This window comes from Nannobrachium achirus (genome assembly GCF_963921795.1).
Source record: "Nannobrachium achirus genome assembly, chromosome: 11".
Lineage (NCBI taxonomy): Eukaryota > Metazoa > Chordata > Actinopteri > Myctophiformes > Myctophidae > Nannobrachium > Nannobrachium achirus.
The window spans coordinates 12,714,262-12,733,540 of NC_137820.1; the positions used below are offsets into that span (position 1 = coordinate 12,714,262).

General features: G+C 43.6%; 1 protein-coding gene across 1 annotated transcript in view; it reads left to right on the top strand.

Annotated features, from left to right (window-relative positions):
- Positions 1–765: 765 nt before the first annotated feature.
- Positions 766–19,279, top strand: part of smpd3 (sphingomyelin phosphodiesterase 3) — a gene marked incomplete at both ends in the record, with an annotated part of 40,852 nt that continues 22,338 nt past the window's right edge. Inside the window, 4 exons of the mRNA XM_080737296.1 lie at positions 766–1,067; positions 5,570–5,821; positions 6,150–6,463; positions 6,800–7,410. Coding sequence (XP_080593422.1) covers positions 766–1,067; positions 5,570–5,821; positions 6,150–6,463; positions 6,800–7,410 — 1,479 coding nt within the window. The remainder of the gene's footprint in view (positions 1,068–5,569; positions 5,822–6,149; positions 6,464–6,799; positions 7,411–19,279) is intronic.

Consider the following 19,279-nt stretch of genomic DNA (forward strand, 5'->3'; position numbering starts at 1 on the left):
GTTACCTTTTTATATACTTAATGTCTCTGATACTACCGGTATGTATCTGGACACTTATCAGTCCACTAATGCAGTACTCTGCCCATCAGGAAATCCTATCAGGACAACAGACTGTAGTAATCTGTGTCAGTGAGTGCACACAATTGTGGGAAGTACTTAATATCTGCAAGCATTTGGAGACATTAGGAAATTGACATTTCGCTAGCTACACTCTCGCTTCACTGTCACACAAGTGGTCTTCTCTTTTGTCTTACCCCCTTCGTTTCTTCATGTTTATCTCGTTCCAGATTCGGGGTACGATGTTTCATGGCCCTCCTGTGTTGATGTCAGTAGCTGTGTCCAGGTGACAGTTCTGCCATCTTCAAGAAGAAACCCACACGATGGAAACCCCCTACCATGAGACTGTAGTACTCCACCTCTCCTCTAGGCCACAAAGCTGCTAAGGGGAGGGAGAGAAGGAAGAGAAGGGAAGAGGATTTGGCAGCAAAGGGAAAGAACACCTAAATCATGTAGTATACCTTTCTCAGAGTCGGGGGGAGGGTCTAGATTTGAGTTTTAGTTTAGTTCATTTATTTGTCTGTTTCTACCATCTTGATGCGGGCCTGTCCGAATATTTTACAGAGAAAGAGACAGTCAGACAGTCAGTGTATGTTTATGAGCACGTATAGTAGGCGTGAGTGTGTGGTAAGGATAAAGTGCTAAAGAAAGAAAGAAAGAAAGAAAGAAAGAAAGAAAGAAAGAAAGAAAGAAAGAAAGAAAAGCGATATGGTCCTCCACACTTCCCCCTACCCCAGTGCCTGTCTGCACTTCCTGGATGGGTTGTCATGGATCCTGGTGTTTCCCTGCTACTGGCTGCTGGACCGAATGCTGGGCTCCTGCGTGCCCACCTCGCTGGAGAAGCGCCGGCGTTCGCAGGAGCCCTGCTCCTTCGTGGCGCTGTACGTGCTGGTCTCTGCTCCCCTCTACCTGCTCGCCTTCCTGCTCGCCCTCCCCTTCGCCCTGCTGGGCTTTCTCCTCTGGGCTCCCATCCAAGCCATCCGACAGCCCTACGTCTACACTTACCATAGGTGAGCTCTTACACGGTGTCTGTCTGTCTGTCTGTCTGTCTGTCTGTCTGTCTGTCTCACGCTGATGTATTTTTGAGCGGTGGTAAACCGCTCCTAAGAGTGGCTGTGCGTGTGTCTGTAGCCTTTTTCCTCAGCGTTTTGCCATAGTAAAATGTGTGTACATAGCATCATGTTTGTCTAGTGATGTCATATGTCGTATGTCTGTAGCCTTTCTCCTCAGCGTTTTGCCATAGCAAAACGTGTGTGCGTAGCATAGCCTGTACATCCTAGACTCAAATCCTAGTCTGAAGACGTTATGCAAGCACGACCACCGCTCACTTCACATTGGGTGTGATTTTTTTTCTTTTTTGTAACTTTAGTCGTACACTTTTTTTCCTTAAAAAAATGGTAACACTTTTTTGTTTTCCGGTGACGTCCTCAACGTGTCAGGTGACGTCCAGTGGAATCGTCAGAAAATAATTGTTGACCCATAGGCTAGCGAACAGCGCCATCTAGCGTCCAGTAACGAAATGACGAATATATTTGTCAATGGCGGTGAATGTGTTGTTTTTTTTTGTTTAAGAGGTTAGTAGAGCATCAGTCCCCTTTTCTGTGAAAATGAATCAGAAACATCTCACTGGTTTACATATGTGAAACAGTGGGTTTATAGGAGTCCTCCACACTTTAGTTTGAAATTTGTTTTTGTGCAACAAGCTCCATCGTTTCTTGTTGTTTCCAGAAAGAGAAAGAAAAAAAGAAGAGGGGGAGGGACTGTGGGAGCAATGGGGAAAAGAAAGTATCAAAAACAAAGGTATCAACATTGTAGTTAGTACTCAATAGTATTGCAATTGAGATATATAGGCGTAGTTGCTTTTGCTTTGCAAGTTGCTTAGCAGCAAATGTTAGTAGTAGCTAGCCAGGCTGTCTTTCCTTATCAGGATGGGCAGTTACTGCCCAGCCAGTGATTCCCAACCTTTTCTGGATCAGGACCCACATGAAAATCATGAAAGTGTTTGCCACCACCCACTTAACACGGCATCATTTTCAGAACATGTTTATTTTAAAGGTCCATCAATCAATTATGTTCGATTAGTATACTTTAAGTTCCCATTTATTGGTAGCACAATGAATATTCGTTTTTAAAAGTTTTAAAGAACAAATACCGGTATATATGTATATATTTTACATTACTTTTTTTTATATTAATGTTGTATTGACATTATTGGGGCCCCGTCCCTGCAATATCCTCACAGCCCACTAGTGGGCCCTGGCTCACAGGTTAGGAACCACTGTTACATACTGTACTATAGGACCATATTGGCACCTCAACGTTAAATCGCCTATTTCCAAAATGTAAAAAGAAAAAAGAAAAAAGAAAGCCAAATGGTAATGTAAATTATTAATGATTTGTACGTGCTTGAACATTTGATATTTGAGGCCTAATATTTCTACAATTTCTACATATTACTACAAAACCTGTCACTGTGGATAACCAGTCATATGGGCATAAAAAATAAGTTGAAGGGTGAATTTAGGTCTGATAATGATATACCATGCATGTTCAAATCATCGTCACTGTTGGACAGAAACCTTGTATCTCTAAGTTTCAAATTCTTTTGTAAAGTAAAGCCCTGCTTCATCGGACAAGACTGTCGCACAATGCTAGTGAAAATAGCAGATCTACAAGCACACAACGCCTCGCATACTTGCGCCAGCAGAGTGTGCAAGTACTGTGTTAGGTGTTTCTGTTGCGTCCTCTTTTTGTGTTTACGCCTGTAGCCAATCAGGGACCAGCATTCCTGGTGAAGTCACCATCAACAGCCAATGAGGGACCAGCATCAACAAGTGCAACCTGATATAAATAACAAGGCACGCTCTGCTGGCGCACAAGTACGCCATACATGGCCATGAGTGCAGAGGAAGCAAGTTGGCACCTCGACAGAGTGCAGTCTAGTTTAAATCATTTTTAAAATGATAAATACAAAACGAACGGTTTTGGACTTGGTTTCCACCGACATCAACCTTCTATTGATCACCACCAATGGGGGTCCAGGGACTACAGATGAAAATTAGCCCACGGCGGGCTAACTCTGGCTCATTTACATTGAAGTGAAAACTGACATGTCCATTAATGAGCACGGTCCCTGTCAAATAAACAGATCTTAACTCTTATTACTTCAGACTATTTTCCCAAACTAGAGGTACAAACGGATGTCATTAAGGTTATATGCCCATACCGGGCATATTGGTTGGATCGGTGGTTCTGGCACTGCGCTCCCTCTGCACTCCCTCGAGTCCTCACCGATGCAAGTTGGTCGGTCCCATATATGCACATGACCGTATATGTGCATATAGCGGTCGGATATGTGGCTCTGGACAACCGGATCTCCATATATGCCAACGTATGGGCATATGGGGTTTGTTTATGGTTATGTCTGAGTCAGCGTGACATGGTCAATTCTTTCTTTACATTTTGGGTAAAAAATGCCAATTTAACATTGAGGTGCCCCACAATGTTTAGGTGCCCAGTCTGCCCACTCTTCCTATATCCCTATAGGAATCCCGCCTAATCCTACTAGTATTCAAATACTCTAAGAAGGTGAAGTCGTCTTAGTCAGTGGTTTTCAACCTGTGGGTCGGGACCACCAGGGGAGTCCCCAAATTATTTTGGGGGGTCCTCAGATGATTAACTTAATGTGCAACATTGTTTTCTCACTCAACAGTAAACACACCAACATAAGGTTTAAGTGTATAGAGGGTATCTGCACATTTCTAAAGTAACAATTTAAAGACATTTTAATACGTCTAAAATGACAAATTGAACATTGGCCAAATTGTCAAACATTAGAGACATACCGGTAAATTGTGAGAATAGCAGATCTATATGCTCACAACGCCTCGCGTTGCGAGTAGATCGCATGTAGATTGGCAATTTTCACAATAGAACCGTGTTATACAACATGTAATTCCTCAACTCTTATTAGTGCTCGTCAGGGCTATGGAACCCACCATTGTACACTATATGGGAACTCAGGTTTATCCTCCTTATTTGAGAGGCGTGATAAACACTGGTATCTTTTTATTTTTAAAGCTCTCTCAGGATTGCTCCCCCCTTATATTTGTTCAATGCTGAATCTGGACCCTAGTCCCTATCAGACGCGCTCAAGCGACATTTTGACGCTCGAGGTTCCATTTGCTCATACAGAGCTTGGCAAGGCAGCATTTACTATCAGTGCTCCACTTGCATGGAACAAGCTCCAAAAATCATTACAAATAAAATATCTGCTGGCCTTAGGCCAATTTAGGATTATGGTTTCTAACACCTTTGTTCTAAACTGTATATGTTTTAATTAATTTAGCTTTTAGTTTCTTGAACTTTCTACATTTTTCAAGTATTCTCTTTTTGATTATTTCAAATGATGTCTGTAAATGTATATATGTATATACCGGTATGTTGTTGTTCATTGTTGTATCTCGGTTGCGTTGTAAATGAGTGCTTGCTCTCAATAGACTAGTTTGCAAATCCCGCCCCATTCTGCCCTGTTACTATGATGGGACATTTTCCCTGGGCAGATTGTTTTTATAGTGGCAGTGAATGGGATTTTTTTATGTTTTCATAGCCTCATTACAGCTATATAAAGTACCAAAGGAAAAACATCTAGGTGATATTAATAAAAAGGGAAGACAAAGGTACAGTAGTTACATTGCAAAACAGGGGGTTTCCCCGAAAATATATGTTTTAATGTGTTTAATCCCAGTGGGACAGAATCACTATTGCAGATTCTTTTATAGTGGAAGTGGATGGGATTTTTTTTTTGTTCATAGCCTCATTACAGCTATATAAAGTACCAAAAAAAACACATCTACGTGATATTAATAAAAAGGGAAGAAAAGGGTACAGTAATTACATAGCAAAACAGTAGTTTCCCCCCGAAAATATATGTTTTAATTAGTTTAATCCTCTGGATCAGAGAGAGAATAGAAATAGCAATAGAAAGCGCATTGAATCTTGGGTAGGAAGAGGAGAACTATAATCTGTTCTCCTCACATACACGTAATTCTGCCCATTTAAAATATATGTACCCAATCGTAACTAGTTAGACCATTGATAAGGTCCATGTGAACTAGTTTGTTGAAGCTTATTCATTATGATGAGCGAGATCGCCCCCTACTGCCGCGGCCGTACCAGGCGATTGCCGTGCTCCGCACTGCGGACAGTTTTTGAAAGGCTGAAGCAACATTCTCCACTGCACAAACTCCACCCCCGATAGCAAAAAGTGAATGTTTTTTCTGGTTGGCCAGTCAGGGAGTCTCAGGGACCAATCAGAAGGCTGACAAAAGGTCTATTGCATTTCCGAGTTTAAATAAAGGTAACAAACAAACAAACAAGGGTGGGGGGTCCCCACTTTAAAGATTATTATTTTGGGGTCACGGCCTGAAAAGGTTGAGAACCAGTGGTCTTAGTAACCAGTTTCATACATCAAAATGTGTTTCTTATTTTGTTGTGACCTCACTTCCCACAGACCGGACAAGCAGCTGGCAGAGCAGGGCGGGACAGGGCTTGGAGGGTCAGGGGTTGGGGAGTGGAAACCCCAGGGAAGGAGCTTCTGCTTTTGCACTGCCAATGTGTGCCTGTTGCCTGACTCCTTGGCAAGGTTCAATAACCTCTCAGACACCCAGAGGAGAGCCCGGGAGGTGGGGAAGAGAATCCGGAACGGTGCCAGCCGCCCACAAATTAAGATCTATATTGACTCGCCTACCAACACATCTATAAGGTAGGAGACATCACTCTGTTATTTTTTAGCATTGATTAGAGGTGCAGTTTCTTGATTGTATGACACTTGTAGCATGTCTATTCTTCTTTGCCTGATAGATCATTGAAAGGTAATTCATTACTATGTCAGCAATAGAGTATGTTTTTCTTTGTTGTGTCTTTCTTTCTTTCTTTCTTTCTTTCTTTCTTTCTTTCTTTCTTTCTTCCTTGATTTTTTTATTACATTCCTTCTTCCTTCTTTTTTTTACTTGTGTTTCTTTCTTTCTTTCTTTCTTTCTTTCTTTCTTTCTTTCTTTCTTTCTTTCTCTCCTTCCCATCCCATTCATCAGTGCGGCATCCTTCAGCAGTCTTGCCACAGGTTTCCGGCGTACCTCCTCTCTGGGTCAGCGTCCCGACCACACGAACACAACCGAGACCGAGCCCCTCACCGAGTGCCCGATCCACCCTGCCGGCGCCCCCGACTGCCCTCTACACAACACCGCGGGGGACCAGGGATCCGCAGAATGCGCCATTCACCCAGACGGAGCCGACAACGCGGTGGACTGCCCCCTTCACTCTGAAGTGGATCACGAAGTCTCAGACTGCCCTGTTCATATCACAGGAGAGCTCCCAGACTGCCCCATGCATCGGTCAGAGACACAGAGTAGCCCAGGCCACCATGATCCTTGCCCCATGCATCAAACAGAGGCACAGAGCAGCCCAGGCCACCATGATCCTTGCCCCATGCATCAGTCAGGGGCACAGAGTAGCCCAGGCCACCATGCCCCATGCGCCATGCATCAAACAGGGGCACAGAGTAGCCCAGGCCACCATGACCCATGCCCCATGCATCAGTCAGAGACCAGCCCCGGCCACCATGATCCTTGCCCCATGCATCAGTCAGAGACCAGCCCCGGCCACCATGCCCCATGCGCCATGCATCAAACAGGGGCGCAGAGCAGCCCAGGCCACCATGCCCCATGCGCCATGCATCACACAGGGGCACAGAGCAGCCCAGGCCACTATGCCCCATGCCCCATGCACGAGGAAGACGCCCATGCCAATCCCTCCCATGACTGCCCCCTTCATGCTTCGGGAGTTCAGATCAGCATAAGTGCTCCAGAACCGGAGCCCGAGGAGGACGAGGCCGAGGCAGGGAACCACCGGGACATGGCGGCTTCTCGCGAGTCCCTCACCCGAGGGGACGGAGCGAGGGACGTGGGAGGTGGAATGTACTCCAACAACACTCTGTCCCACGTGCCGCGCACGTCCGTCTTTAAGCGTCCGGGACGCAAGCGCCGCCACGGCGACGACGGGTTCGACCATGAGATCTCTGCCTTCTTTCCTGCCAACCTGGACTTCCTGGCGTTGCAGGAGGTGTTCGACCACTCGTCGACGTCGCGCTTACGGCGGCAGCTGCACCGCTACTTCCCGTACGTGCTGAGTGACGTGGGTCGGTACGGATGGAAAGGCTGCTGCTCCAGGTTTAAGTTCCTCAACAGTGGCCTGCTGTTGGCCAGTCGGTATCCGATCCTGGACGCGCGGTACGAGTGCTACCCCAACGGGAGAGCGGAGGACGCGCTGGCTGCCAAGGGAGCCCTGTTTGCCAAGGTGAGATGTGGCACATTACACTTCTGCCACCCTTATTACATGTTTTTGGTGGTAGAGAAGCCTCCTTCTTGGGGATAACATTTGCACACTGAAATAATAATAATAATATTCTGAATCTGAATCATGTTTATTGGCAGGTATGTTTACACATACCTGACTGAACTGGAGCTAAACGTGCAGGTCTTTCAGATTTTTTAATGTGTCATTTCTATGACCACAGCTAGTTTCAGCTTGGGGCCGGCTAACCTTCTATCTGCCCACACCATTCAGCAAAGCAGTAATTGAATCTTGAATCTATTTTTGCTATATGAAATGCACTTATTCTGTATTTGTGAGAGACAGAGATAGTGCTGTAATGAGTTAAAGACACATCAGCAGTCCCCCTTAATTAAATGATTTGAACCTGATCGAAAATACCCAGAATCGTATTCGTCATCAGCCAGTCAAGATTTCGACACTCGAACAGGATATTACATTTCAGGGAGGCACAGAAACAAGCCAGTCTGTCAAACATTATGTCAAACTAGCTGTGCCCTGTGGTGTGCTGTCCCTCTGTTGGTATTGTAAAACAACTGTACTGTGCTGTAGATCAATGGACCATTGTAATGGCAGGACTTCTTCTTTTGTGTATCATCGTCCTTGATGATTGGGTGGTGACATTTGTTTCACAAGATTCTCTTGTTACTCGCAGGACTGGAAATCATAGAAAACCATAGAGTTCATGTTGAATGCCCAGCTTCAAACATGAATTGGCATTCATGTTTGAATGGTATTTAGCCAGTACACCATATGGCTAATTTATATAGCACTTTCAATTGGAGTCACTCAACAAAATGTTGCATTTTCAGCTGAAATGATAACAGATGGATAGATGGATGGCACTAATACATGGTGAGGAATTTGCAGTGGTTTGGTGCATGTGACTGGTGTTGGCTCAATGCTCCATAAGTGTTTGAGTATCAACCATTGTCCATGAGCCAACTCAAGTCTGTTTTACTGTACTCAGAGTGTTGCAGTGGTTAATGATATGCAGCATTAACACTGTAAATGCGGCTGTACACGGTACCAAGAAATGATAGACGCCATCAGTGGTGTAAGTACATTTTCGCAAGTATTGTACAATTTTGAGGTGTTCTTTAGGCTTATTATCACTAACTTCAACCCTAGTCCTATACATTTCGACCATTTGAAAATAGCCGATCTACAAGTTCACAATGTGTCGGATCGCAACGCATTGTGAGCTTGTAGATCAGCTATTTTCAAAACACTTTTATACATTTGAAAACTTGTGAAACGGGACATTCTGCTTCATGAGTACTTTCTACTTTTGGTACATATTAATGCCAATACCCGTGTACTTTTACTCAAGTAAATTTAGAATTCCGGACTTTTACTTGTACAATAGGCCTACTAGTGCATGAAATATGCAGCATGAATTAATTTCCCTTTAAACTAATTTCCACAATGGTTACAATGTGTCATTTAACTTGTACAGGAACAGGATTGATTGATGCAGAAGTTGGTTCTGCAATCGCAAGCTTGCTCTTTGTCTATAAAAACACGAGCCATTCGACCCACCTCCTTTAGGAAGAAAAGAGATGTGATGGGAATGTAAGCTGTAATACTGATAATGTGTGTGTATTTGTGTGTGTGTGTGTGTGTGTGTGTGTGTGTGTGTGTGTGTGTGTGTGTGTGTGTGTGTGTGTGTGTGTGTGTGTGTGTGTGTGTGTGTGTGTGTGTGTGTGTGTGTGTGTGCGTGCGCGCGCGCGTGCGTGCATGCGTGTGTGTGTGTGTGCGCGCGCACACGTGCGTGCGTGCATGCGTGCCTGGGTGTGTGTGTGTGCGTGCTTGTGTGTGCTTGTGTGTGCTCCGACATTAGGAATTTTGACAGTCACTGAGTTCATTAATCACCCACCTGGTGAGCCTGGCTGTGCGTGCGTGCGTACGTGCATTGTAATGTAGCTCCGAGCTGTAGTGTCAATAATTGTGTGTGCATGCATCAGAGCACAGAACTATATCCCCTTATACATCTGGGCTGTCCCAGCAGGGTGACTGATGTGATGGATGTAGTAGCCCTAGAGAGCCATTTGATACATTTCATCTCTGTCTGCAGAGCTGTCATTTAAAGGCCTCCTGACTGTTAGCTATGCGCTCCCGCACAGGCTGTCACTCCACTTTACAAGCTGCCCTCACATCCTGATGTTGCTGCCCGCAGTCCAGGGTCATTCCAGGTCGCTCCAGCGACAACGTGGCAACCTGCCAACGGGCAGGGGATGTGTCTCGCTGCGAAGCACTGATCCCTTTCGATGTAATATAATTCCATATTGCGATATTGGGTTGCGCCGCCTTAACTTTATGGCAGCGTGCCAGATGGCTGGGATGTGTTGCAACTGAAGCTTTTAGCCTAATTTATGCTTCAGACTGATTCGGATGGGAATACGTCATTTTTGTCGTGTGACATGTTGGCTCAAAAGCAGGAATTAGGCTTTATAGTCTCAACCTCCCTTTGATGTTACATCATTTAGTGTTACGTCTCAATGCCCGCCTTTGTCATTGTCATTGATGTACGTGCTGCTCTGGATTCCCTTCCTCTATAGACGTTTTGGCAGCATTCCACGACTGCGCTCTACTGTAGTTGTGAGCAGTTGCTTTCCCTCAATGGACCTTTGGTCATTCTCTTGCTCATTACTACAAGGCAGTCTGACTGCCTTCCAGCTGACTGGATGCATCAGTTACAGTACTATATCAAAAGGTAAAGAAAAAGGCAGCGCACTCGTAGCCATGATGCAGGCTGTATTTAAATAGAAAACCACTAGCCTAAGGTTGTGCTTGAAATTATTCAGCCCCCTCTGAAAATTAGCTTCATTAGTGTAGCCACTGTTCCTTTGACATAAACCTTGTGAACTATGCTCAAAACTGTACTTTTAGGAACATGCATTGCTTGATTGCCTACCAACCATCCTTATGTGTAACATTAAAAGTTATTCAAATAATATTCATGTTATTAAAAGTCATTAAAAGAATAATTATGTGGTCTTGAGCATGCATGTGTCATACTAACAATAATTTGTGATCGAAGGTAATGTGGCTATTCAACTGTCATTTCAACCCTGTTAAAAAAGGAAAAGGATATAAAGCAATTGCAAAGGCAGTTTTGAGCATAGTTCACAAGTCAAAGGAACAGTGTCTACACTAATGAACCTAATTACAGAGGGTGGTTGAATAATTTCGAGCACAACTGTATATCAAACACATGATGCAGAGTAAAAAGAAAATAAATAGATTCATCTATGTCAGGGGTTCCCAAACTTTTTTGTCGCAGGGCGCCCCCCATAAATATTTATTTTAATCCGAGGCACCCCTACATTATAATTTTCACTCCCAGCACCTTATATTTATAGCATATCGTCGTTGTCGGGTGGAAGCCTTGTATGTCCAAAACCATTCGTTTTGTATTTATTATCTATAAAATGTACTAAACTAGTGAAAACAGCAGATCTACAAGCACACAATGCCTCGCACCGCGAGGCGTTGTGCGACAGCCTTGTATGGTGAAGCAGGGCTTTGCATTGCGAAAAAATGTACAAATTTGAAACTTAGAGAAACGAGGTTTCTGCCCGACAGTGACGATTTACTTTGTTGGCCGCCCAGCCCCCAAAATGGAACGAAGGCCGACATTTTATTTTTATTTTTGTCCTAATGGTCGGCCTGGACCAGCCGGGAATGAACAGGCCGTTCGGGAGTTGTCCCGCTTTTCCCAATGGCCAGCACGTCCCTGTTGGGTTGCCCAGGAACGCTAGTGCTAGCCTACACATGACTATTCCAATAAGCTAAAGTGACTCTGATATTTAGTTCTCGCTGTGTGCCTCTTAAAGTGATGTGACTTTACATTATGCATGCCTGCCTGGAGATGCCAGTCATACAAGATATCGTCAAACACATTCAGGGCAGTGGGATTGGTACTGTGCAGTACTACGGTACAGTATGCATCCATGAATGCATGTCAGCAGGGCTGAGGACATCATTCACTCACCAGTCAAATTGAATCAAGGGTTGCCGGGATCAGGATTTGAACCTGCGACACGCTGTCAGGCTAGTATTGCTGCCTAGGGTGCCCGGACCACCACGTGCCTCAAGTTACAATTCTTTCATGTATTTATTTATTTATTTTATCTAAGCCTGGGTGGGCATACATTATACAGTATGGTCTAGCTCCCTGGCCTAGAGCATCTTTCTGAAAAATGGTCAGTAACTAGAAATGTCCCTCATGAAGAATTGAAGAGTATATTGATTGGGGCAAGGTACTGTAGGTGGACGGGATGAAAACATAAAGACTGAGTTCAGGAGAAGAGAGAGAGAGAGAGAGAGACAGACAGGCGCGTCACCACCATTCATTGTGAGTACGACGGGACACCCCCACTTTCATAAAAACGTAATCTCATCCCCCCCACCTTTTTTGCCGGCCGGGGTGTTTTTTTTTTTTTTTCCCACTGCGCTGCAAACTGGCTCTCATCAACACAAACGTAACCTCTCAGTGGCATGTAGGGGCTATTTGGCTACTATTTTCCAGGACAATTTCAAAATAAACATGTTGAATGATCGATTGTATAGATGAAAAAAATAAAATAAAGACTCTTGTTTTGAAATGCGCTTCTGTGCAGAGAGGAAATGGCTTTCATAGGACGAGCCTTTAACGGTCGTCCACTCTGTCGTCAGTGCGTATCTTGCGCCCTGATGGACTTAAAGGATTATAAACAGAACACCAAGACAAGACCATGTAGGCTATAAAGGCATTAAACATCGTCCTGCTCGTCTCATCGTCTCATCGTGAGTCGTGGCTATATTAGAGTTGGAGTAATGATGGATGCTATGCTGCTAGCTAACACTGTTTTGGCTAGCGTTGTGGACACATTGTATGGGTCTTGAAAATAGCCGATCTAGAAGTTCACAACGCAGCGCGAAGCGACTCGTTGTGAGCTTGTAGATCGGCTATTTTCACTTCTACTTGTTTGGGTTTAGTTTCTCTTGGTTCACGGGCTAAAACGTTTGGGTACCATCATGCTTGCTGTAGTGACAGTGGTGTAAAATTAAGTAGATTAACTGAAAAGCTTTTGGAACTGAATGATGATATGATACTGGTGTTGTCTGTCTGTTGGAGTGTTGGTACCAAGAATTCCATCTACTATATAACTATAGACTATCTTGCTGGCTGGTGCATGTGGAGAGAGGCAAAGGGAAAGTGTAGTGTGCCGTTCCCGATTGTTTAGCAACAAAATAAACCGCGGAAATCTGAATAAAACGCGATCAAACCGCGAAAAACCGCCAATTTTCACGCGCGCGCGCACGTGCACGCGATGAAGGCGCGGTTATGTCATCCCCCCCACTCTCCAAGACGTTATAACGCCCCTGAGAGAGAGAGAGAGAGAGAGAGAGAGAGAGAGAGAGAGAGAGAGAGAGAGAGAGAGAGAGAGCATTAATTAAAAATGTTTCCCTGAAGGATGTGCCAGTACCTGCTCAGTAATTAAACTATCCAGTCCCAACATGTACCGTATACCCTCTTATAATTATTAGAAACTTTTTAATACGTTGTGGAAGAAGTGCAATTGTGTGCGTGCGCATGAATGCATGTGTTCGTATGTATCTGTGTGCTAAAAGTTTGAGTCCATTATATTAGGATAGAATGGAAGCAATGGGAGAGTGGCAGTCCCCAAAGCTATTACCTTTACATCACCAAGGGGACCTCTACCCACAATTGAGGTCAACTCAATATATTGACTGACACAAACTGCTTCCATATAAAGGAACAAAGTGACTTTAGCCTGTGTCTTTGTCGATACAAAAGCCTATTCAGAATTTCAGTCATTGACCCAATGTGTGGAATACAACATTCTTTCATTCCTATCAATACTAAAGCTGTCACGGCAACCACACTAATTAATTCTGTCCTTTTATGCCCATATACTGTATGGAGAATTGGAGATCCCTGATGTCATCAATATTAAGCCCACATCTGGGAATGCCCATTATATGGACATAATTGTGTCAGTCTCTGTTGTTTCAGCACGACCTCGCCCCTTAGGGCGTCTTACTGGTTCTATGTACCCTGTTGGCTGAACATCTCTTTTTTCCTTTTCTTTTTTTGATCTGATAACCCATGTATCATCAAGCTTTATTACTGTAATACAGGTTAAATATGATTTCCACACAAACAGACAGTTTTCTACAGAATTCCAATTAGCTTTTTGACCGTTTAAACGTATTTGCGCAAAGCAGCCAGACACATGCTGAAACTATTGAAGCATAGATAAGCCCCTGAAATATTAATACAGGACTGCATACAGAGATGGGGAGAAGGAGAAAACGGGAGGGAGAGGGAGAAGAGACGTGGGGAGAAGGAATGGGGTCACAGATTTGTAGAGAAAGAAATTAAAGCAGAGAGAGAGAGAGGAGAGAGAGAGAGAGAGAGAGAGAGAGAGAGAGAGAGAGAGAGAGAGAGAGACAGAGACAGAGACAGACAGAGGGATGAAATGCTGGAGGAAGTTGAAGGGATAGAGTTTGAGAAACTGACAAGAAAGTCTTAGAAAGTCAATGGTAGCTACAGAGTTTGGTTTTGGTCCAATTGTCATCTGACCTGTCTGGTACTGGTCTAGACTAGTTCTGTTCTGGATCTGCTTTAAGCTGAGAATAATTAGTTATTTAACCTGCTGTTCTACAGAGGCCCAGAGTGGCCATAGAGAGAGAAAAAAAGTGATATTATTAACAATACTATTTTGAGTATTCATTCTAAAACAATGTAAAACATTTCCACAATATAGTCTGTACTTTTCTGTTCATTTCTGTTCTGTTGGTTACTGCACAATAATTAAATTAATGCTTCAAATCTCAGAGGAATAACTTGTAGCCTTTGGGTGGAGAGGATTTGCTGAATTCTAATGTAAAATATCACCTTTGTGTTAGGTATTTAAGTCAAGCTAATTGGGCTAATGCTTTATTGTGTCTTTCCAGCATTTTTCATTAAGAGGTCTGTGCAGATACCAAGCCAAAACAGACATCCCATTATTAGCTCTCAGTTTCCATTTGGCTATGTGAAACCCCTTGCTACAGTGCAGTGCAGTGCAGTTATATTGTGAAGTATCAACTTTACCCTAAAGATATTAAGCACAGGCACATTTGTTTAGGTTTTGTGGAAAAACGAAACTGAAACTGAAAGTTTTTATGCTTTTTTTTCCTTTTTAGTTTAAATTAACCATAATTTATATTGAAAGTAAAATAACTAGGATTTTCCTAAAAAGAATAATGCATAGACTCGAAATGAATCCCTCTCAATCATCACTTATGATCTAATAGAAGTGTGTGGCACTGTCTGTATCTGCACAGAGAATCTTCCCTCTGCCTATATTTTCTTATTTTACTTTGTTAAGGAGTCAGGACGTACTGGGCATCAACCTTTGGGCAGTGTGTGCTATTGACCTTTTTCACAGCAGCCAGATTGACATTATAGTTGTGTTACTTCCTTCACAGGTGTCACCAGTGATACTAATTAAGGTTGTGTTCCATTCAGGTCATAGAGAGTCAGGGTGCTGCTATTGTTATTGTTGACTCACTGGAAAGGCTCTGCTACACTAAATGGAACAGAGCCTTAATTAGTATCATTGGTAACACGCAGTGCTTAATTTGAGGGGGAACAAGGGGGAACATGTTCCCTCACCTCTTTGATTGGATCCGGTGGATCCGGCACCTATTTGATTAGATCTTATTCATTGACAAATTAAGCACTGGTAACACTCAAGGCTAGAAGAAGGTCCATGGGCCAGTCAGGCGCCATTGACACGCATGGTAGGCAAAAGACATTTTTAAAAATACATTGGTGTCAATTACATCCGGCTGGACCAGCTTCTGACCTATTGCGTCCTTTGTCAGTTAATCAGTACAGGAATATAAAAGAAGATATATCACATGTTGGTTTCTAATCATTTGTTTTTCAATGTGTATTGTGTACACTTTATAATTTTACAGCGTCATGTATCGTTTCTGGCTCGGCAGTATCTCAAGTTTTGGTCAAGTTATCAATGACTTACAGTCTCGCGATACTTTGGAACCTTCTTTTATTTTCCTGGGCCAAGTAGGCTATTTTACAAAGGTCGCAATTGTTCAGAACACATATATGAACACGGATGGACGGACGGACGGACGGACGGAGGGACAGGGTGCAAAACATCTCGCCATGCCTTCAGCCTGGCGAAGGGACAGGGTGCAAAACATCTCGCCATGCCTTCAGCCTGGCGAAGACAATAAAATAAAACTAGACAAACACCACCACTAGCCGAACATTATTGTGTGTGATTGGTCAGTAGTTTAAGGTGCGCAAGATACATTTTGTTTTGTTTCCACATTCTGCCCAAAGCTTGACTCGGCCAGCAGCGACTGCAGCGATAGTTCTGAAGAGAGGTTGGCCGAGAAGGGATCGGAGGTACAAACACCTCTGTTATACCTCTCGGAATGACTATAAACACAACCTGTCACAAGAAATGGCAAAATCTCTGTGACATATTTGCCAAAGCGCAAGAGAATGAGTGGAGCTCCAGGCGGCAGGCGGTAAAACCCTAGTTCCTGTGTTGTACTGTACATAACGCTTCGGTGGCCAGAGCTATTGTGATGGCTCATACAAGCCGCAGTGTCGCAAGGCTGCCGAATAATGAGTGGGCAGGTCGGGGTCATAGCGAGTATAAAATAGTTTTGTTTTCTAAGGACTTTGTTTGGTTCAATAACAGCAGCGGCTATTGAGGTATATCAATGTGTCGAAGGGGTCAACCACGTACTTTCCTATTCCTAATTTCCTATTGGATGCCAAAGTTCCGCCATTTTCAACGCCTCGCGCTGCGAGGCGTTGAGAGCTTGTAGATCGGCTATTTTTGGCAAATAGGTTTGGTGTAGAGGTAAATAAGAGCAGACCAAGTACAGACTGAAAGGTCAAGTTTACTAAGTATCGACGATTTTTAAGTGGTCAAGTGTCAAACAAGTCTATGAATTTATCTATGAAATCGATGAGAATCACCATCACACATTTATTCAATATGTAGAGGGGGTCCCTGCTTCATCTCTCTCTCTGCTAAGGGGTCCTTGGCCTGAAAACGTTGAAGACCCCTGTTGTAGAGACAGACAGCTGGAAACACGGAGAGATAGAATAGGGGAGTGACATCATGATGCAGCAAATCAAACTGGCAACTCGCTGTCAGGCTTTAGACCGCATGTTTTTTGCTCTCTGACCACATGCTATCGGGTCACCCAAGTTCAGAGGTGTTGACACACCTAAACGGGAAGCTCCACCCCTTTTCTCCTATAGAATGGATGCTTCTGACACGTTTATGTGTGTGTGTGTGACCGACCGTACCCTTAAACTTGATCACGTGCCGCCGGTCTAATAACTGATCTACATGCTCACACTGCGTTGTGTGTGTCTATCTTCAGCACTGGTGTGTGACAAAATATTACCAGTAAGACTCCCTAATCGGGAGTCCGCCAGGTCGCATGTATACACATCTGTGTACCGCTTTGCGTGATTTTAGGGCAAGATTTGTAGGAGCAGTGTCCAAAAATGTGTTTAGCAAGAATCTGCCTCATGATGGCGCTAGACGAGGGGCATGTGAGAAATGAGGAGGTTGTGGTTTGGCAACGGTGGCGGAGATATGAGTAGGGCAAAAGTGTGACGTGACGTGACGTGACGTGACGTGACGGACAGACGGACTGACAGCCGTTGGAGGTTTTGATAGTAACTGTGACCTGACGGTCGCAACTAAAGCATTAAAGGAGTAGTTCACCCCCAAAATGACTTTTTTTCTATTGATTATTCATGCCATGGAGAGTAGAGTTCAATAATATTTTTTGTTTTTGTCACATTCCTAAGACAAAAATTTGATTTGAGTAAATTTACCCTCATTGATTCCGGATGGGGACCCGTTTCGAAACAGGTCCCCATCCGGAACGAATGGGGGTAAATTTATTGTTATCACATTTTTGTCTTAGGAATGCGACAAAAAACAAAAAATATTATTGAACTCTACTCTCCATGGCATGACTAATCAATAGAAAAAAAAGTCATTTTGGGGGTGAACTACTCCTTTAATGGGGTTAGGCTTCTAAGTGGTGTCAGGTAGTGGTGTGCTTCTAAAATATAAAATGAACTCTTTAATTATAGCTGGCTGCACAGCAATGGTAGCAGGCCAATTGGAAGTGCATGGGGAAAACTAGCAAATGGGAAAGACAGAACTGTCTGTCAAAATCTTCATTAAACCCATCAACAGACATAATGAGAGTCAAATGTGCAAAAAGATGTGGGAGGAGCACGTTTTGTGCCAAGTTTGTTTCTTCTTCATGCGCAGCGTGGGAAGGCAGAGTTCCTGCCTAGATAGAAGAAGAATCAGAAATACAAGAGGGATATAGCATAGTGTAGCTGCCCAGCAGTGTCTGCTTATTAGAAGTGACTTTGTAAAGTCACTTGTGAATATTGGTAGTTGCAGTTCAAATAGCCGACGCATATAGTTTTAAAGTGCTCATGTGGCCTATAGTTGCTTCTTTTGGGCTTGTTTTTGTAGACCTGGTTGCTTATTTCTCCCTCAACACTGCTGCCCAGTCCAGGGGCGTCAATTGGGTATGGCAGGGGTGGCAGGGGAGAATACAAGTTACTTTAAAATATAAATCCACAAATGTCTCATTGTCTATCTGTGCTGGTTATGTTGTTAAATTACATTAAAATAACTACAAATGCAAAATTTAACAAGGTATTATAATTATATTATCCACACTTTTATTCTCCCCATCTTGACAGAATATATTCCCAGTATCCGCAGGTCAGCTGCACAGGTGCAATTCATTATTGTTAATTGTGGCACGTTTACTATATTATGTCAAGTTTAGCTGCACTTGAACAACTGTTCCAGCCCAGGCTGCCATATCCAGCCCAAGAAACCATAGACATTTTGGGGGAAAAAAATAGAATGTACTTCTTAAAATAAATGTATCATGCCTGTTGCTAAGGTATGGCAACATGACTGGTGTCTTGCACGCGCGCGACCTTACCTTTTTCTGAACTGACGCCACTGGCCCAGTCCCTACTGTAATTATGAGCATAGAGTTTGTTAGGACCAGTACTGTCCCTGCCCTACTTCTGCCTTCTACTTCAGTCCTTAATGTGGTTTGTTTTCCACTTCCAACTACTGTAAACCTCCTGACAATCGCTATCTCTCTTTCTCTGCAACCCTATACTCTACCACCCTATACTCTGCCACCTCCGTGTCCAACCTGAGCAGCAATTTGTCTCTCTCTGTTTCTTTTTATGGCGAGCCGTCTAGAATCCGCCTGTGTGTTTTTGTTTGTCTGACGGTCTGGGATTCCCACCGGAATGGCCAGCGTCAAATGTCATGTGCACCCTGCCAGTAGGCCAACCAAGTACCTCCATGCCTAATTTTTATGGCATGGATGCTAGCCATCAGAGAGAAAGAGAGAGAGATATTGCCAAATTTCTTGGGCACACTGCCAATTATTTTTCGTTTGTGTGTTTTTTTTTACTTTTTTAAGTATTTAGCTTGAATGTTGAATGAATGTCAAAGGAGCTCTGCGAGGATACTAAGCCAGTCCAGGCCTGGCTTGATTTCTCCTTAAAAAAAACGTCTTTCCTTTATATTTGTAAGCATGTCTACGATGACGAAGACCCGAGTAGCCGAAACACGTCCGTTTGCTGCTGTAAATTAAGAAATTCAAAGAAAATTCACCTTGTAAGTGCAGTACCTTTTCTATAGAACAGTGGTTCCCAAACGTTTTAGCCCGTGACCCAAAACCAAAAGAGATTAGATATTTGCCAGGGACCCAAACT